General features: G+C 52.6%; 1 protein-coding gene across 2 annotated transcripts; it reads right to left on the minus strand.

Moving 5' to 3' along the window:
• Nucleotides 1-1,224: 1,224 nt before the first annotated feature.
• ANXA4 (annexin A4) lies at nt 1,225-10,988 on the minus strand. 2 transcript variants are annotated; one of them, XM_068662319.1, is made up of 14 exons: nt 10,879-10,897; nt 10,365-10,454; nt 8,373-8,429; nt 7,148-7,223; nt 6,273-6,367; nt 5,878-5,991; nt 5,628-5,718; nt 5,088-5,167; nt 4,650-4,706; nt 4,093-4,186; nt 3,459-3,554; nt 2,910-2,968; nt 2,441-2,563; nt 1,225-2,176 (listed from the first exon to the last, which is right to left on the minus strand). In XM_068662319.1, the coding sequence occupies exons 3-14, from the start codon at nt 8,373-8,375 to the stop codon at nt 2,117-2,119; spliced, it is 948 nt and encodes a 315-aa protein (XP_068518420.1). In that variant the 5' UTR covers nt 8,376-8,429; nt 10,365-10,454; nt 10,879-10,897; the 3' UTR covers nt 1,225-2,116. The 2 variants fall into 2 exon arrangements, with proteins under 2 accessions (XP_068518420.1, XP_068518419.1); XM_068662318.1 differs by lacking the exon at nt 10,365-10,454 and having other exon boundaries at nt 10,879-10,988.
• Between the last annotated feature and the right edge of the window lie 9,424 nt (nt 10,989-20,412).

Below are 20,412 nucleotides of genomic sequence, written 5' to 3' on the forward strand. Positions count from 1 at the left end.
GCTTGCCTTTCACCCTGCCCCCTGCTCCAGGGGTCCTGGTGGAGACACCAGAGAGTGGAGTCTACGTTCCCCACAATTCCCTTCACATTCTCCACAATTCCCTTCACATTCCCCACAAGCCCCCAGCTTGCTGCTGAGCACGAGGCCCAGCAGAGCTCCTCTCCTCGTTGGCTCCCTGTCCCTTGCACCGCAGTGCTCCAGGAACCTGGAGAGCTGGCGTCCTGCTCTGCTGTCCCTCCAACAGACCCCAGGGTGGTTGAAGTCCCCCACAAGGACCAGGCTGGCATACGTGGGGTTGCACCTACCTGTCTGTAGAGGGCTTCATCTGCTTGTTCTTGTTGGGTGGCCTGTAGCAGAGTCCCACTACAATGTCACCTAGCCCTGTCCTCCCTTTAATTTAAAGCCACCAACTCTCAGCCAGCTCCTTGTCCATCCTCAGGCAGAGCTCTGTGTGCTCTCGCAGCTCTCACACAGAGGGCAGCAACCCCTCCTCGTCTTCCCAGCCTGTTCCCAAATAGCCTGTGTCCTTCCATTGCAATACTCCAGTATGGGAGCAATCCTGCCATGTCCCAGTACAATTGTGGCCCTGAAACTGTACGCACATCTCTAAGTCATCACATTCATTCCTCATACTCCATGCATCAACGTACAGGCACCTCAGGGACACACCCCAGCATGTTGGGTTCTTAGAAAGGGTTTTGGGGATTTCTCCACAATGGTGCCTTGTAGGCATTTCCTTGCTAACCTGCAGTGCTGCAGGACTCCCTGTCCCACCAAGAGGGGGTCACTCATTACAACTTGCTGTTTCTTCCTGGTGGCCTTGCATGGTAAACCACACAAATGGTTTACAGTTGGATTCCTTGCGTGGAGGCATGTCTGCCTCCTCTTCAGTGTTGAGGGTGGCAAACCTACTTTGTAGCTGTAAGTCTTTACATGGGACAGGAGCCTTCCTCTGGTGCCAGAAGTCACCAGCTTAAGTCACAGTCACCAGATTAGAGGCTGTGATGTGGGCTGTAACGTGGGGCTTGCCTGGAATGGCACGTAGGCCATACTGGCATCGTGCCCTCAAATTCCATTGTGAACCTGTGATGCCTTCAACAGAGCATTATACACCAACAGTTTAAAAAAAAAACAACAACAAACAAACAAACAAAAAACAAACTGAAAAAGCAAACAGGAAACACATTTTGTAGAGAAAAGAATGCTCAGCTTAGCAGACAGGTGTGTAGGGCTTGGAAGAAAAGTTTATTTTAGCAGTTGTTATGGAATTCTGTGTCACACTGGCACCCACGCTGGAGTTTCTAACTGTAGTGTTATACAGGAGTCCCACCAGCCAGCGCTGGTAAGATTTAGTAAATGACTCCAGCACAAGGCATCCCACTATAAGGCATCAGGTAGTGTTGATTAAACATGCTTTGGGTACAGGCCATTCCTTAATGGTACTGCTTTATCCAAAATAACTGCTTGTAATAAATATAAACATGATGATTTACACTCCCAGGTCAAGTAGGACAGACCAAGGGCTGACCTGTAACCAGGCCTAGGGCAGCAAGGCTTCTTTCTGATGTCACCAGCGTCAGCTTCCCTATCTTCAAATCTATAGGCAACATATACATAAGGCACAACGCTGTTAAGGTTCCACACTAGCAGAGAGCAAGTTAAGATTTAAATATGATTGCATTTTACATGATTAATTTTCTTTGGTTTTTAATTATCTTGCAAAAGCTGAAGCAAGTCTATATTGTGCACTCGCCCTGTATTGACGAGGTTCATTTTTCGCTCTGCAGCTTCCTACATTCTGTGTCCAAATTTGCTTCAGTTGATAAGTTTTGCTGGTAAATGCAAAGGCAAAGGGACAGCTTGTCAGAAAGCAAAACCAATGTAGATTTGGTTAAAGTGTTCTGTTTAAGATGGGCTTTACTAGCCCAATATATAAATGTATATAAATGGGTGTTGTGAGCATAAAAGCTTATCGTAAGGGTCAAATGGAACTGCCATTTCATTAATTAACCTAAGTCAGTATTTATAGCAATTAATAAGCTATTTGGGGAAAGAAATAGAAGGAGCTAAATCCTTATGATGCCTCCCATCATCCAGGCAATATACCAGGCATCATTTAATCCTCTCCACCACAGAGTCTGAGCAGAACTTTTCTGTAGTCTCCTGAGCAATCTCCCTGGAAAGAAAAGAGAAAAAGGATCATGATTTATTTTACAGCTCTATGACAGGCTGGATTCTTCCAGCACATACATTCTCCCTCTCCTTTTTTTTTTTTCAGGGTTTGTATCCTTTTGACAATGAAAATTCAAGAACATTTTCGGTACATTATTCTAGTGTCTTAATTTCATCTGCTCTAAAATACCCAGTAGGTGTCAGGTAGCTGTCTCCTTTAAGCCACTTAGCAAATCCAGCTCTTTATTTCTAACACCAAGAAGTTTACCTTAATGAAGGAGTAGAGAGATTTCCCATACATGGTCAGGAATTCTCTTCTGATATCGAGCATATCTATTTCAGAGCGGGACACCATCACTCGGATCAGCGTGTTGTCATCTGTTCCCAGGCCCTAAAAAGCAATCCAACCACATACAACTAACTACAAAATGTTTTGGATAAACCAGCGAGAGACACAAAGGTTTTCTTGCTCAGTCTTCTGCAGAATCTGTTGCTAATTAGAGCATTTTTGCATTAAAAGTGTGATCCACTAGCAGCTTTCTGCGTAGGAAGATTATTACTTTGAGCTTCAGGAAAGTCTGAGCTCTTCCAGAAAAGCTCAGATCTATTTCCCCATTAACAGTAGTGTTTATCTAATGATTGCTATGATGCTACTGACTTGAGCATGGAAATACAAGCCAAAAAAAAAAAAAAAAAAAGAAATCAAAAAAAGAAATCTCACATTAAAAAGTCTTTACCTTCATGGATTTGTACAATCTTTCAGCAAAATATGCAGGTTTATTGCGCATGCACTTTACTGTGAGAGATAAAAACAAGAAATGAAGGTCAATAAAAACAGGAAGAGAAGGTTTTCCACACCTTTGCAGAACTTTCTTTGCGGAGGTGTTTGTTCTGTGAAGATACAATTAAAGGCTGACAAATAGCAGGTGCAATGCAGAGACATCATAGAATGGTTTGGGTTGGAAGGGACATCTACAGACAGCGACCTGCTGTGAGCTGACGTCTCTGTGCTTAGTGCACAGCTGTATGCTCTTTAATGCTTCAGTGCCTCCTGACAGCAAATGTCAGCTGCCAAAGCATCACTTAGCCAAGTAAACTATGTGATAAAGCACAACACTTTCTCACCTGATTGTATCTGTATAGCGTAAAAACAAACAAACAAACAAAAAAAAAACACAAATAAATCATGGCTGCCTCCTGTAGCTATGTAAAGCAGTCAAAACAAGATGCAACATCTCTAATTATGTAATTAATTTGCAGACAAAGTTTAAAAGCAGGGCACTCACCCACAGCTAGCAAAGCATCTTCAAGGTCTCCTGACATCTCAGATTTAATGCTGTCTGTTATGTCCTTATTAGCAATCCCTCTGTATACATCAAAAACTAGGAGGAAGAATCCATGATAAAAAGTCAGAGAAATTCCTAGCGGCATGAAGCATGCAAACCACAAAGGATCACTTTGCAAGATCAAGCACCTCACATTCTGCATGATCACTGTATCATTACTGCAGCATTGTAAACTAAATCAGGGCTGTCACACAGAAATAATTCATTTTAATTATTAACTGTGTTGCTAATTGGCCCACCATGGCTGCTAGCATTTCCAAGACCTGCTAGTTAATTATGACAGTTTAAAAGCTTAGCTTCTTTCCTCTCTGTCCCAATGGGAGTCAAACTTTATTGTCTCCAATTTAAAAGCTGGAGCAGCAGCAAGTTGTACCTATGTTTTTTTCTCAAGCCCCTTTTAGTCTCAAGAGGGAATCAAACAGCCTGAAAGAAATGGATACAACTGGGCTCTCTCTAGGACACCTGCTGCCTCAGAGGAGTTTGCAGTTTCTGAACACATATGAAGACCTACAAAATCATCATGCTCAAACAAGGAAGGAAAAAAAATATTCCAGGACACTGTGGAGGGTCCTACCTCTTAGCAGGTGACACCTGTTCCGTGTACAGAGGATGGACATAAATTGCACCTCATCTGTTCCCCACTTCTTCTCCCCCGCTTCATACAGGCACTTAAAGACAATGTGAATAGACAAAATAAGGCCAATGGGGAAAACTGGGTGTATATCAGATGAGATTTTTACTTCCTTGGTGCTTGAGCACTGCTGGCCTGTGGCCTGTCTAGATCACAGATGTTTTCCAACATCTAATGAAGCACAGCAACTCTCAACGGAACTGTCATCTCCCCTGCCAAACAGCCAGTCTGTTTAGAGCTCTCTCATCAGAGCCTTGTGAACAAGGCTTGAACCATTACCCCCATTTCACAGCCTGAGGCACAGAACAGCAAAGAGGCTTCTCTAAGGGTCAAAACTGAGAACAGAGACCAGGTCTCCACCTAGGGTGCTACTGTCTACCATAGCTTCAGGTTCACTCTCTTGCCTTGAAAAAAAGAGAGGTCTTGGAAAAGCAGGGATTCACCATGCATCATGTAGAGATGAACAGACTGTTCTTGCAAGGAAGAAAATTACTACACACCTGAGCATCTTGCTGAGCAAGGGCATCATCCACATACATCCCCTCATCTCTGTTTCCCTGCAGACATACAAGGACAAAAGATTCAGTTCACCAGAACAACTACTGGAAGCAATTCCCTATTCAAAAAAAAAAAAGTTACTGTAGGAGTATAATGGAGTCCTTAAAAGTAAACAGCAGCTTACAACTACAGTGAAATATAGCTCAGACATGATTGTACTTCTGAGATGAGCAGCAATCCACTTTTACCCGGGCCATTTTAAAAAGAGCCCATTGCATGAATGCATGCACAGACTCCTCTCCATGTAGAAGCTGGGTTTGAAAAGCAGGCAAGGGGACACACGAGGTGAAAAGTGAAATAAAAGCCATCACCATTGAACAGAGAGGCATGCCTATCAGCCACAGGAAGATTCACCCCCATTTCCCTTAGACTGGGCTTACCGTTGCAAGGGACACGAGGACTCTGCGAAACATGGAAGATGTGTCAGAAACAATGTCGTCCTCGAGGGAAGAGCCATATTCTAGAAGGAGCACACACACGGATGGCTTCTGTTAGTAACAGGTCCACCTGGATACTGTCCACAGCATTTGCCAGTCATAAGCTAGGTAAGTACAGAACTGTGCTCAGGGCTCATCATTACAGTTCTCCAGCCATGGTAGTTAGTGTTACAGCCCCAACTTAAGAAGAACAGACAGTATACAACTGGCAATAGATCCATACATCCATAACACCCCCACCCCATTTTATCTACATTAATTCAATTTTCAGTGAAGTTCTAATCTCTGAGGCTGTTAGCAGTCTTACTATTGACATCAGTTTCATCCAGAGGTTCTCTCTGGACAAACAGTAATAGCTGGTCTGGCCAATTTGTCACACTTAAAGGCTAGTGGACCCCTCTCCTTCCTCTCTGTGTGTGCATGCTTGCACATGAGATTGACTTTTAGGCAGTATGACAAGGGCCAGCAGTTTGCACTACTTACGAAGCCTGTAGGTCTCATTAATGCGCCGAATCTCCTCATTTGTGCGAGAAGCCAGAATTTCAATCAGGCAACCTTCATCTGTTCCAGCACCCTAGGGAATTGCCAAGACAAGATCCAAGATGATACCAAAAAACTGCTTCTGATGTGCAACCAGGATTCTTCATATAATAGTTAATAACCAATAAGAAATTAATTCATATCATACTAACTTGACCAGAACTTAAGCAATACAAAAGGAAGACTTCCACACCTTCATAGCTCTCTTCAATTCGTGCACGTCGTACATGGTGGTAGGAGTCATCATCCCAATGATCACCCTTTCAAAATTCCCACTCAGCTCAGACTTCAAGTCATCAATCAAATCCTAGAGGGCCAAAAAAAGAAGAGAGTTGGAAGAAGGTACAGCCTTAGAGAACAGAAGGATCTAACGCTTTCAACACTTTTCTTCAGGCTCCAATCCTCCTTACACAAATAGTTGCTCTGAAGTGAACACAAACAAAATAAACTTGGCCGGGGGATGGCTCCGCTAATCGTACTGTTATGGAGACTGGATTGTTTTTCACTTTCCACCCAAAGGACATAACCTAAAAGTTGTCCCCATCGCCCAGTTAAAAGCACAGTCACTAATCTCTGCAGACTACCTACCCTGCCGATAGTGCTTTTATAGGTGATCAGAACTTGCTGACGTTGTGAAACGTTTAGTTTGGTCAAGATGTCAATGATGGCATCTTCATCCGTGCCTGAAAGAAACAAAGGAAAGATAGTCTGGCTGCTTGCACAAACACCAGAAGTGTCCCCTGGCCTTGTGCCATCTTCTGTCCCTTACACAGCCTGCTTCTCTAGGACTGGGACTAGATCTGTGTCCAGAAGTGCCTCAATCCAGCCAGCAGCATGGCAGAACCGTACTGCAGGAGAGATGAGACTGGAGACAGACTAAGGATGTTCTTGTGGCCAGACTTGGATTTCAAGTTGGGCTCAAATCTCAGCATGACCAAGTCATTTGATTCCTCTCAGTGCTCTCGTATCACATCAGAAAACTCAGGGTAGCACCTCAGGACAGGTATAGGGTCCCTAGTCTGTGTGATTACCATCATAAAATGCCTATGAGCACCTTGGAGACAACGCTGAGAGAGACCACACACAGATTCACAAATAAACAGACAGGCTACCAGCAATGAAACATTAAAAAACCACCCTTCAGCACACCGCGGTCATCAGTGCTGTCCCCACTCTGACATTACCTTCCATCCCTTTGCACTCCTGACTTTGTTTCCAGACACAATCCCCACCGACCAGACTGACTCCATGGATTTAAGATCACAGAGGGTGCCAGGATCCATACCACCAGAGGAGGCTGCATTTTAGGGACAGGATGCCTCTTTTCATTTTCAAAGAGTTTTGGGGTGGGTGGTGCAGTGAGGCAATGCGAATGGCTAGACTTCCCCTCTAACAAACCACCAGACCAAACATTCTCAGTGCTGAGGAAAAAAAGGTTTAACCATGGAGGGAGATCAACTTACCAAATCCCTTCATAGCCTTCCTTAGCGCCTGTGCTTCCTGCTCAGCACTGAAGCTCGAGACCCCCTTGATTGTTGCCTAAAGCCACAGGAAAGGAGTTATCAAAGGCAGACTTACAGTGATGCAAGCATACAGTAGAGTTGAATTGAAAAAAAAAAAAAAAAAGACACAAAAGATGCAAATATAGCAATAGCAAGTAAACTCCATCCCACAAGTGATTTTATATCAGGCTTCCATCCCACCCAAAAGAATGACAAGTCTAGAGGGACTTCCCAGGCACATAAGAAATAAACCACAAGACAAAACTACACAGAGAAGATATCTCCATATTGCTGCCTGCGTCGTATCTGGTTTGTAATTAAACAAAGGCTGGACACCTGGTATCTCTGTTCAGACCCCGACAGGGTCTGAACATTACCAGCATTTTCCTATGCAAATAGTAAAGAAATCTGTTCCCATCAAAGGAAACGGAGCCGGGCTCCTTCCAGTGATGCCCAGTGCCAGGCCCAGTGGTGCTGGGCACAAACTGAAGCCCAGGAGGCTCCCCCTGAGCAGCACGAAGCACGGCCATGCCAGGCGGGTGCCAGAGCCCTGGCACAGGTCCCCAGAGAGGTGCCAGAGCCTCTTCCTTGGGGTGTTTGCACCCTGCTGGACGTGGTGCAGGGCTCTCGGTGGCCCTGCTGGAGCTGGGTGGGACCAAAGGGGCCCAGAGGTGTCTCCAGCCTCCACTGTTCTGTGATTTTGTAATGCCCAGGACGTGCCGTGTTTTGCTCAAAATGGTGATTCAGAAACAGGTTCCTCCTGCCTCCTGTCCGGTGACATCTCTGCGGGGTGACCCTGTCTCCTACAAGTGTCAGTTTCCACAAAGAGACAACAGCAAGGTGCTGAACTTTCACGTAGGCCAGGCTTTTGAGAGCAAAGCATGGAAATAACTATTGTACAGATGGGAACCCTGCAGGTTGAACCAGGAAACAAGAGTATACCTAGAGAGTTTACTGAAATACTTGCCCTGTGAATTAATATCTGATTGGGTTTTCCATTAACTTTCAAAGAGGAAAAGCCCATGCATGTGGATCATTGACCTCTAGTATGAGGAAACAGGGAAGTGATAAACTCACCCCCCATAAAAAGACAGTGTTATTCCTGCTCTATCTACACACGCCACATTTATCTGATTAGAGCAAAAAATGCCCGGCACATCATGGTACAGAAAACAAGCACACTCACCATCGCTCTAGCTTTTGGTCAATCTGTTATTGTACAAGTCCCGCGGCAGCTCGACAACTGCAATAACAAAAAGAAGGAGTGTCAGTTTTCTAGCAAATAATTAATACCGCCCTTGACACCCATACCACCCTTGCCAGTTAATGACCCTGGTTAAGTAATCGGGACTGTAAAATATGATTATAATCAAATCATTTCTCTGAGGTCTTCACTGAACGCCCACAGCCACAACAGCAGCCCCGGGGTGCCTGCTGGATTGTAATGCATGAACAAAGGCTGGTGTGCAGCAGGATGGGGCTGGGGCATTGCTCCACAGAGGCTCTGCCTGTGAGGGATGTCATGCACCACTCTGAAAGAAGTTTCTATTGGTGGTGTGATAGCCTGGCTGAGGTTACAAGGAGAAGCAGCGATGCTGCCCTGAGAGCAAGCTGACTCGACTCCCATCCCCATCAAAACTCGGGGCTGCGACCTCACCAGGGGAGGTTGTGGAGGTGGGTGTGGGTACGGATGCGTGCAGCCCTACCAGCACGCACAGATATTCCTGGAAGGCAGAGACAGCCCTCAGGTGCAGATGAGGATGCCACGGATAAGCTCACTCGGGGACAGAAGCATTTTCCCTCTTCCTTAGAACCTGCTGCATTCAACTCCTCACTTTGCTGCAACCTGTAATTCCTTGTAGCACCGCAGTTTTAACTATTAAACCTCACCAAAAAAAAAAAAGTTAATTTGCCACCTCCCCAGACTTTATTTCTTCTGTTCATACTTTTGTTTTCGTGCGCAGGGCCTGTTCCTGCACACAAACACACCCAAGGTTTTTCCTGTACCCCTCTCCTACACCCTATACCCACAGGCTGGGTGTCCAGCATGAGGATCGGGTCCATCTCCCCGCACCTCGAGTTCAGCATGGCCTGAGCTGTGCTCCTTACACTGAAGCCCTGCAGCGGCAACAATGCTATGGCTGTCAGATCGCTTCCTGGTCCTGCCCACGGTGCTCCGGAGCTGCTGTCAGTGAGCACAGATCCTTGTGCAACAGCAGCCGAGTCTGTGCTCACACTGCACATGACTCTTACAAATCTGGAACACCATCGGGGTGTTGCTGTCCAGGCGAGTTAGCTCAGCACGACATTGGCCACTGACGTGTTACACGTAGGCACTCTTCCGTGCTCTCCTGTTTTTCTGTACGTTATTACAACACCTACAGTCAGGCAGCGCACGGAAAATCGAGCTCGTTTTCCCTTTCGTGTGATTGTAGATATTAGCAGACTAATTGTGACCTAGACCGCAGGAAAATCTCTTACAGAAATAAAAAAAAAAATAAATAAAAATAGAAAGCTGCCTTTATATTTGCTTTATCCAGAACCTAAATAATGGCTTAGAATTTCACGGAAGCTTTTCCAACAGTTTTACCATTCAGTTGCTTTGTACACAGAAGCAGAACAAGCTGGTCTAACAAGTAGATTTGATGGCAAAAGAAATGTCAATAAACAAGGAAAAGAGGAAGAAATATAAAATGAGAAATACGATGGCAGAAAGAAAACCAAACCAAAGGAAATGATACATGTGTTGGATTCAGGGCAAAGGCCCCTGCAATAGGAAACTACAGCAGCACTAAAACAGAAATGTCACACGGAATAGTGACTGTGTTAAAGATTCCGATTTCTTCATTCAGATTAAACATCCCTGTGAATAAAAAGAGCAGAGCACTGCAAAAGGCAGTGGTTCTAACCCTGCTGTGCAAGCTGGAAACACTTTTATGTTCCAGCGTGTTTGTGTGTGTGGTGCCATAAGGAAAAAGGCACTGAGGTTACAGGGGGAAGAGCTCAGCAGTTCTTTGGCAATCGTCCCTGCCCCTGAACACCTTCTGCAGGCAGTGGTGTCCCCATCAGCAGCTCAGGCTGGGGCACTGGACAGATGAAGCTCCCCTGTGTGCTCCCTTTGCTAGTGCAGGGAAGGAAGGCACTGCTTGCTCAGATTTGCCACTGCTCCGCTGCTTACCACAACTCCTGGCCCACAGCTCAAATGGCAAAAACCAGCTTCAGGGCTGGAGTCGGAGCAGCAGGGAATTCCTCAGCCTGCACCGCCGCCCTTGAAAAACAGAACCCAACACCAACATCGTTTCTCAGAGACCAGCTGAAATTTCGGCGTCTTCTGGCCGACCCAAACACAGACTTTCTCCTTGCCCTGCTGCCCTGACCGTGCCCTGAGCGCCCACAGCTCCGCAGGTCGTGACCCCAAAGCCTTTGACCGCAGCCTGGAGCACAGGACCCGGGGAGGAAAACCCCGGGGGTGCCCCCGGGCTCGTCCCTTCGCTGCGGGACACCTCCGGCTACTCCCGGTGCCGGCCCAGCCCGCTCCCCCCTTACAGCCGGCCGCCCCTCAGGGATGCCAGGGGACCCCCAGCGAGTGGCAGCGCCCTAAATCCCCCCCCTCCCCCCCTCCCCGGCCCGGGGCTGCCCCAGGCCCTCGGAGCCGACCCCCGGCACCGGGGGGGGGGGGGCCCGGTACTCACCGGCAGTCCCGGCAGAGGCTGGGCGGCGGCGGCGGAGCACGGCTCGGCACGGCTCGGGGCAGGGCTGGGCACGGCCCCCGCCCCGCCGCGGGGTGGGACTGCGGGAACCGCACTGAGCCCGGCCCCCGGAGCCCTGCGTGGGGCCGGGGGGAGGGGGGGCAGCTCCAGGGGCCCCCTCCCATTTTGTCCAGCACCCCCAGCAAAGCGCTTTTATTTATTTATTTATTTGTTTGCTTGTTTGTTTATTTGCACGATGCGACCCTGGGCCAGGCCGGGGGGGGGGGGGGGGGGGCTGTAGGAGGGTGTGGGGGAGTGCGGGGGGGGCTGTGCGGAGCTGGGGGGCGGCTCTGGGGGGCTGTGAGGGGGCTGCGCGGGGCTGTGCGGCCTGCGGGCACCGGGGGGCGGTCGGTGCCGGGGCTGCTTTGGGGAGCTCCGGGCACCGGGGGCGGGGGGGGAGCAGCCGGGGCCCGACCGCGGGGGTCGCGGGGAGGGGGGGGGGGTGAGGAGCGCTGGGCACCGCCCTGACGTCACGCGGCGGTGGCGGCACCAGGAGGCCGCCTCCCCACAGCGCCCCCTGGCGGAAGGCACCGCAGCGGTCCGCCGGCCATGACGTTATCGGGGCTGTAGTGACGTCATTCGTTGTTAATAACGAATTAATATTAATTCGCTATTGATAACGCATTCCTCATTACCGCGAACTGTTTCCACTTTATTGCCGTTTCTCTTCTCTGCTGCCAAATCCTTGCTGGGCTGGGAAGACTTCCTTGGGGTGGAAAGGCATTGGGCTCGGCAATGAAAGAGATGGGAAATGTGCCCGGGGTTTGAAAGCATTGGGAAGCAAAAGCCTTGGGATGGGCAATGGCTCCTGGGATGGGAAAGCCTTGGGATGGGAAGTCTTGAATGGGGTGGGTACCATTCCCTGGGGAAGGAAATACTTGGAAAAGTCCTCCAAGAGAGGGGAATTCTTTGGGACGAGATCTCTTTGGATGAAGGGAAAAATCTGCTTGTGTTGATGGGAAATGTTTTGTATGGGAATCTGTTATCTTGTGAGCTTGTCAGGATGGGAAATGACCATGAGGATGAAAGCTGGTCCTGGGCTGGGAAATGCTCAGGACGGGCAAGAGGCGGTGTGGAAGCGTGGTGGGCATGGCAAGTGCTGCGTGGGAGGGCAAGCCTGCTGGGGATGGCCAAGTCTTGCGCTGGGCAGCCTGCTTGGCTCCAAAGCCTGCAGTCCTCCCCAAGATGTCGGCGAGGGGCTGGTCAGCCGTTGGGACGGAACGGCCGTTGCGCGGGTTCCCCAAGCAACCGCCCCACTCTCCAGCCACCATGGCAGGTCCAGCAGCCGGCTCCCGCTCCTCCCGGGGCTGCGGCCCTGCTGGCGAGCCCAGCGCCCCAGAGCTCAGCCCAGCGCCCTTTTTCCCACAGAGGGTTTCCCCAGACGGCTTCTGCGGGTTGCGCAGACGCAAAACTCCCCCTTCGTCGTCCCAGCTGTGCCGCCAACGGTGGCTGCCTGGCTGCTGCCCTCCCTCCCCGGAGCGACGGCGCTGCCCTTGCAGCCCCTGCAGGTACCCACCCTCCCCTTCGCGCTGCCCCAGGCCACCGTCTGGCACGTGGTGCCGGGGGTCCAGGGGCAGGTGCTGCAGCTCCCCGCCGGGGTGCAGCTGCCACCTGGGGGGCACCTCCCAGCCCAGGGGCACCACCTGCAGCTTGGGCAGCTCCCCGCCGTGGGGCAGCTCCCTGCTGTGGGGCAGCTCCCCGCTGTGGGGCAAAACCTGCAGCTGGTGCAGCTCCCAACCATGGGGCACCAGCTGCAGCTGGTGCAGCTCCCCGCCGTGGGGCAGCTCCCCCACACCGCTCCTCCCTGTGCCCCTGTCCATCAGTGGGGACAGCCCATGGTGACGGGGACACCGGTGCCCCACCATGCGCTGGGGCTGGGGCCCAGGGCCGTGCTCCATGGGGAGCTCCTGCACCCCGCAGGCACCTGCCTGTTGCAGGCCCCCGCCCAGCGCAACCCCCCGCCACCCCTCGTCCCGGGGCCTCCGCTGCGGGGGCAGGCGCTCCCCACGCCCCGCACCCTGAGCAGCAGCCGGGGGCAGCTGCCGGAGCCCTGCTTGCACGCCGTGGGGCTCAGCGAGGACCAGGGGCCCCCGCTGCCCGGCCCCACTCCCCCCGAGCCTGCCCAGGCTCCAAGGACCGCCAGCACCCAGACGGCGACGCCCGACGGTGAGTTTGGGGCTGGCACAGCCGGCCGCTTGTGGCCCCACACCCAGGGGCCACGGGAAAGCTGACATCGCCCGTCTTGGGGGATTTTCTTGCTTGGTCCTCAGCGGCGACAGCCCCGCAGGTGCCTGAGGAGCCCCCGCAGCTGCCCGAGCTGGGCCCCGATGCCTTGGCCGAGGCCTTTCCAGAGCTGGCAGGGGACAGCCAGCAGCTGCAGCACGTGCAGGACGAGCTCCTGGCCCACCTGGACATCCCCATCCCCGACATGGAGGGGCTGCTCAGCTGGCTCGATGCCGTGGAGCCCCAGGACGCCTTCCCCGATTTGCCCAGCAGTCCTGCCCTCAGCCGCTTCCTCTCCCAGCTGCCCGACCTCTGCGAGGACATCGAGGAGCCGAGCACGCAGGGACTGGAAGCCACAGGAGCCCTCGGTGAGGTCCCCTCAAGCCCTGGGGTGCGCCCCGAGAAGCTTGAGGGTGGGCTGTCGCTGCAGTCCCCCGTCGTGCCAGCAGTGAGCCCCCCCCTCAGCCCTGCAGCCAGTCCCCTGCCCAGTGCGCTTAGGAGCCCCCTACCCAGTCCACCCCTGAGTCCCCCCAGGAGCCTCCCTGACACCCAGGTCCTCAGTGCCCTTAGTAGAGCCCTGCCCCAACCCCCCCAGCGTTCCCTCAAGACCCGCCCCAACCCCAAGGTCCCCAGTGCCCTTAGTAGAGCCCAGCCCAAATCCCCCCCGAGTTCCCCCAAGAAACACCCCAACCCCAAGGGCCGCAGTGACCATAGGAGACCCCTGCCCAAACGCCCCCTGGGTCCCCTCAAGAGCCCCCTGGCTGCCCCTGCGTCCACCGGCACCGAGCGGGGGGCCAAGCGCCCCGCGCCCAGCAGCACCCCCGGGACAGCGCAGAGCTGCCAGCACAGGAGGCCGACGACAGAGAACCCCCCCCGCAAGGACAGGAAGATGCTGCTGGGCCAGGCTGGCCAAGGCCGCAAGAGACCGTGCCAGGGGAAGACGCGTGGCAGCAGCACGGTGGCTGGCAGCAGCAGGGAAGCAGGCAGCAGCGGGCAGCAGCTGGCGATCAACAGCACCACGGCACCGGTGAAGAGAGCGCGAAGCCCGGGGGCTGCAGGGGGGCAAGGAGCAGCGGCACCAGCTCCCCGCAGAGCGCGGCTGCTGCCGGAGACTCCGAGTGGGGAGCCCCGTGCCGTGCGGCCCCAGGACAGGCTCTGTCCCCAGGCCAGCGGGGCCAAGACGCTGGAGGAGTCGGTGCCCATCACGCCGCAGCAGCGTCCCGAGCGGGAGCGCCTGAAGAAGCTGGCCCAGGAGGAGCGGCAGCGGGCGGCCCACCAGATGAAGATCGGCCCCGTGCAATTCTTCGTGCAGCGGCAGAAGGACCACGCCAGAGCCTACTCTTACGGCTACCCGTGACCGACCTCGGGCTTCTCCTCGACGGCCCCTGCAGCACCCAGGCAGGCACAGAGACCTCTGCAGGCACCTGCTCCAGCTTCAGCCACGCTCCTCAGCCCTTGCCCCTCTCGCTTGCCCTCTCCCCTCTCTCGTGCTGGAGCTAGGGGATGAGCTTGTCACTCTCAGGGCTGGGCAACGGGGGCAATGGAAAATGCGTGGCTCACCGAGGAAGGTGGCAATGGGAAGCTGGGGAGATGCTGGCAGCGGCTGGGCTGGGAAAGCTTGCCCATGGCAACTGCTGCTTGGGACACCAAAGGGCTGAGAGACAAGACTTGATTCTTCTTTCAGGGCATTGCTCTTCTTTCCTGCCTTCTGGATTAAATTCCTCTCCTTACGTGGTCACTCAGCAAGGCCTCTGCCTGCAGCTCTTCTTGCACTGGGATGCCAAGGGGATTTCATGCAGCCCGCTCCCGCTGCCCATGCTCAGGCCGTGCATGGATGTGGGCATGGCCAGCACGGACGGCAGAAGATGGATGGATGGATGGATGGATGGATGGATGGATGGATGGATGGATGGATGGATGGATGGATGGAAGAATGGGAGTTGGGAATTGAGCCTTGGGAGCAGCAATGGGAGGTGGCTGGGATAGGAAATGATCAGTGGGATGGGAAGTGATGATGGGGATAGGAATTCATTGTTATGGGAAAAATGGGTTTTATTTTTATTAAATTTAAATTTGTTAATTTTCATTTAATTTGTTGGTTTTATTATTTATTTCATTAAATCCACTTTATTGACTGTGTTGTACAGTATGGCATTGTTTTCTTATTATAAAATTAGAAGTATTCGTATTTAATAGTATTAAATATTTTTATATATTGATATATTATAAATTGTGCATATCATTATTTATCATTTTGTTTGTTTCTCTTCCTTTTCTACCCTATTAAACTCTCCTTATCACAACGCACTGGTTTGGACTTTATTTTTCCTTCCGAGTCGTTGCGCATTCACTGAGGATGGGGGGACATTAGCGAATGCCTGTGTGCTTCAGATCCAAGGTCACCTTTGCCCTCAGCTCAAGATCCATCTTTGCATCTGTTGTTGTGAAACAATGTTAACAACCAGAAAAAAAAAAAAAAGTTGAGGTACTTCCTAGCAGCAGCTGTAGGTTTGCCGGGGTCTGCTCTCTGCATTTGGAAGACCATTCCATGCTCTTCCGCCCCTTCAGGAGGAAATGTCTGGTTCTAGGAAAATGCGTCTTGAGCTGATGCAAAGCTGTGACGCAGCCTGCAGCCCCTGCAAGCCCTGGGATTGTACCTGCAGCCCCTCCAACAACTCTGATGTTCCCTGCATCGACTTCAACCACTGCGGTGGGACCTGAGGCCCCTCAAAGCCCTGTCACTCGCCCTGCAGCCCCTCGAGCCCCTGGCATGTTCCCTGCAGCCCCTCCAAGCCTGGCACAGGCCCTAAGAGCTGGCTCCGGGGACTACCCCGCTGCTGTCTCAGGCACCAATACGCACAAGGGGAAGGAATGCATGCAGAAGTCATCTCGTTTCGGAAGGGCAGAAAGTCCTCCCAAGAAGGGGAAGGAGCAAGAGGAAGGCGAGGCAGGCTCCCCCAAGGTAGGGCCATCCCAGGGAACAGGAGGCTGTTGGAAAGGAGAGCAGAGAGCAAAGCAGCAGCAAGCAGGTGATCCCCATCCCTGGGCGAGCTGCGAGCCATGGGACAAGATTGCAGCTGTCCTCCAGGCGAGCACATTGTCAGCTGGCTGCTGCGCTGCTGGGATAGCAGCTGCGGGAGCCTGGCAGCAGAGGGCAGGGAAGCCAAGCAGCTGGGATCCTTCTCTGGGGAAGGGGGCACTGAGAAAGCGCTTGCAAAGGGGGCACAAGCCCTCAGCCTCTGGAGGCGGCGCCTGGCAGGCGTGAAGGAAAGGGATCCCTTCAAGGAAGATGCTGTGGGCTTGCTGAGGCTCGAAGAACAGACGCTGCTGGCTGCTACCAGCGTGCTGCAGCAGCGGCAAGAGAGAGCAAAGCGTGGTGGTTTTCCTCAGCTGGGCAGCTGAGCTCCAGCACAAGCGCTCTCTCCCTGCCCCTCCTCCAACGCCAAGGGGAGAAAAGAGGCTGGAAAGGGCTCAAGGGCTGCCAGAAGGACAGGGAGATCACTCCCCAAGGAGCGTCACGGGCAAAGCAGGCTCAGCACAGCCTGTTCCAGTCCAGCGCGGGGCCTGCTCCTGCGGGGGCTCTCCACAGGCCGCGGCCTCCTCCAGGCCACAGCCACCTGCTCCACCGGGGGCTCCTCCAGCCACAGGGGGGCTGCAGCGTGGAGATCTGCTCCACGGGGGACCCATGGGCTGCAGGGGGACAGCCTGCTCCACCAGGGGCCTCTCCCTGCACAGGCCGCAGGGGAACTGCTGCTGGGAGCCTGGAGCACCTCCGGCCTCCTGCTGCACGGCCCTTGGGGGCTGCACAGAGCTTTCCCACTCCTCCCTGAGCCAGACGCTGCTGGGCAGCAGCTTTTGTTCCCTTTCTTAGATGGGCTCTCCCCCAGGCGCAAACATCATCCTTTTGCTCTGCGTTCTGGGCAGCAGCGGGTGGGTCCCTCCTGGAAGGAGCCTCCTGGAAGCGGCCCTGAGCTCCCATGGGGCAGCTGCTGCATTCTCCTCACAGAGGACAGCCCTGCAGCCCCCCGCTCCCACAGCCTGGCCACGCAAACCCAAGCCAAGACACCGAGCGAGCCTCCCTGATTGCCAGGCAGCAGCTGGCTCAGCCTGGGACCCCAGGCCAGTGCCCACAAGACTCTCCTGGGCCTTCCAAAGCAAGCCTTGTGGGGACGGAGCACCCACAAAGAACGGACTCACACAACAGGACTCCTTGCCAACACCGCCTCACAGACACCTGGGCCTTGAGCGGGTAGCTCCCCTTGAGCGAGCTCATTTCCTTCCCAGGAGCTGAAATGTGCCGTTTCGGGGGCATTTGGGGGCTACAGCGTGCTGCTAAGAGGCATGCTGGAGCTCCTGCAGGGCAGTGCTTCCACTAAGGCAAGGCCATTTCTGCATCTTCTACTGCCCTGCAAGCGAGGATGCTTGGGGCACACAAGAAGCTGGCAGGGGACACAGCTGCAGGGATTGCAGAAGACACAAGCAAATGCAGACTTGGCTTGGGGACGCTTTCTGGTGGTAACTGCCCAACACAAATGACCTCCAGCAAGTCTACTGTGACGACTAAAGGAAAGACACTGGTGTGGTTTAACCCAGCCGGCAGCTAAACACCACAGAGCCGTTCGCCCACCCTCCCCCCTCCCTTGTGCTTTCCAACAAAAGCTTTTCTCTTATTGTATGAAATCATCTGCAATAGATTAACCCTTGTCATTATTCCTATCTCAGGAATTAACTGTGACACCTGGGTAACAGGTGAGCTTACTGTGACCCCAGGGAGAGCCTTCCTGTACTTAAAGGCAACCTATAGGAAAGCTGGGGAGGGGGTCTTCATCAGGGCCTGGAGTGACAGGACATGGAGTAATAGCTTCCAACTGAAAAGTTACATTTCTAATATATGTTAGGAAGAAATTCTTTACTGATAGGACTTTGCATCCTGTGCATCTGCCAACTTCTGCATCTTATGCTTGCCTCCCCTACTTAAGAGAGGATGCTGGAGTGCTGGGTGAAACACTCAGACCTTACGTAAGCAAAGCAAGACCTTAGCTTTTGCATTCAAAGATGTGCCCAGTATGTTCAGCTAAAACAACTTCTACCCTACAGCGTTTTGTTGAAAGTTCCAATTTCTGTCTCAGTTTCATGGACACCAAATTTTCCAGCAGGATTTCCGGGCCAGTGTTGTCTGTCTGTGACAGACTGCTTTGCTAGATCATCGTTCAGTGCTCCCTCTGCCAGGCACAGGCCTTTTTGTCTTAATCCCTTGTACGAAAACTTGCAGAGGTATATGGGGTAGCAGTCAGCAGTGTAAAAGAATGAGATATCCTGCCTTCATACATAGATATACAACACAACATGAAAGAGCTCAGCAAGGTCCAGCAAGGAAAGGAAGCAATGCAGGAGAAAGACAGGACAACAGGGACAATGGGGAGCATAAGGGAGGAGGCAGCCAGTGGCCTTAAAAACAAAGCCTAAAAAATAACTTCCAATAGCGGGACATAGTGAACTGGAGCTCTGGGGTCTGCATCTAGAGATGTCTTTTCTGTTTATCGTGCTGTTGTGGAGATGGGTCCTCTGGCTTTGGTCATGTTTTTTCATGTTCTGCAATTATCTCCCAAGAGATAATTGGGAATTTTCCGCCCTTGTTGGGCGGAAAGGTAGAGGTGTGCTCCAGAAACACAGTGACGGCAAGGAGTCCTCCACTTCATTCTTCCTATTTTTTCCAGCTGGAAGCATTCATAGTTGTCAGCTGAATTGGTTTTGAGGAGTAGGAAACACGGCATTGCTGGATTTCTGCTTTCTCCTAGATCTTAGCAGACCACATTATGATAGTTGTTCTTGTTTTATGTTCTTATGATATGTTATGTTATTATCTATTTTTTCTATGTTATGTTATTTTATGTTCTTATGTTACGTTCTTACGTTCACAACAGAACTCATTTCCAGTACTGCCTCAGAGACACCTGGGCCAAAGAGCAGGGCCTTGAGCGGGTAGCTCCCCTTGAGCGAGCTCATTTCCTTCCCAGGAGCTGAAATGTGCCGTTTCGGGGGCATTTGGGGGCTACAGCGTGCTGCTAAGAGGCATGCTGGAGCTCCTGCAGGGCAGTGCTTCCACTAAGGCAAGGCCTTTTCTGCATCTTCTAGTGTCCTGCAAGCGAGGATGCTTGGGGCACACAAGAAGCTGGCAGGGGACACAGCTGCAGGGATTGCAGGGATTCCTAAAGTCATAGCCAAATCCAAGAAAGAGAGGAGGACGTGATGCTTTTGATAGAAAGGAGCTGGGTTTGGGGGCAAAATCCGTCCCTTTTTCTATCCCGGAGACACCCAAGGGCATAGGACAGCAGCACTGCAGGGCAGCAAGAGATGCTGTGCATTTCTCTCGTCGCCCTGAGACAGCCACTGGGTGACGATGGTGCCAAGCGTCTTGAAAGAGACCTTGCTTTCTCAGGCCCAGGTGTCCAGCTGCATGCCAAGGCAATCCCTGGCTCCCAGGCGCAGTTGCCAGGCCCAAGGCCGAGCTCCCCTGCGAACCCCCAGCCCAGCAGACCTTGCTCCTGGCGTTGTGGAGCAGCCATTTCACGGGAGCCTTTTCTCCTGGCAGTCAGCTTAGCGCCGTAAGCTCTGCCAGCGGGACGCCTGAGAGCCGTGGGAGCTCAGCAGAGAGTCCCTGTCAGCCTTGGAGCTCACAAAGGTGGGTGGCCACAAGTGCCCCGAGCGTCCAGCTCGCATTGAGGACTGCTGCTGGCACTCGAGGCGTGGAGGTCGGCATGGTGCAATGGGAGACGCCACTGTCCTGCTGGTGGGACAAGAGACACTGATGTGCTGCTGCTGCAGGAGGAGACTTGAAGGTGCTGCTGCTTCGAGGTGCTGAGGAGCGAGCAGCCTCCATGCCGGTGGCTGAGCTGAGCATGCTCCTGTTCATTAGCGCTCTCCCCTTCCTCTCTTTTTCTGGAGGTGGAGAGAGAGAAACGCACAGATCTCTTTCTTTCCCGGTAGGAAATGGAAGAGCCTTGAATCTACATATTGGCCAGATTCTGCCTGGCGCCCTTGGGACTGGGGATCTGTGTTGATCTGTAAGAAAGAGCAATCGTCAGCACAGCAACTCCCCGTGACCTTGTGTCTATCAGCATCGTCCCAATCCCTCTCTAGAGCTGTGGGCTGGCCAAGCTGTGTGTTGGATGGTGAAAGTGGGAAATGGGAATGGGTTGGGAAAGGATGAGTGCGCCGAGAAATCCTTGCTGGGCTGGGAAGACTTCCTTGGGG

This window comes from Anas acuta, chromosome 27 (assembly GCF_963932015.1).
Source record: "Anas acuta chromosome 27, bAnaAcu1.1, whole genome shotgun sequence".
NCBI classification, from domain to species: Eukaryota; Metazoa; Chordata; class Aves; order Anseriformes; family Anatidae; genus Anas; species Anas acuta.

Bases quoted from the DNA above. Each gene is read 5' to 3' on its own strand.
- ANXA4 (XM_068662318.1), bottom strand. The intron at 6,368-7,147 runs GTAAGTTGATCT...TGTTTCTTTCAG, and splicing joins GAAGGCTATGAAGGGATTTG to GCACGGATGAAGATGCCATC. The intron at 3,555-4,092 runs GTAGGACCCTCC...TCTTCCTCCTAG, and splicing joins CAGGTGTCACCTGCTAAGAG to TTTTTGATGTATACAGAGGG.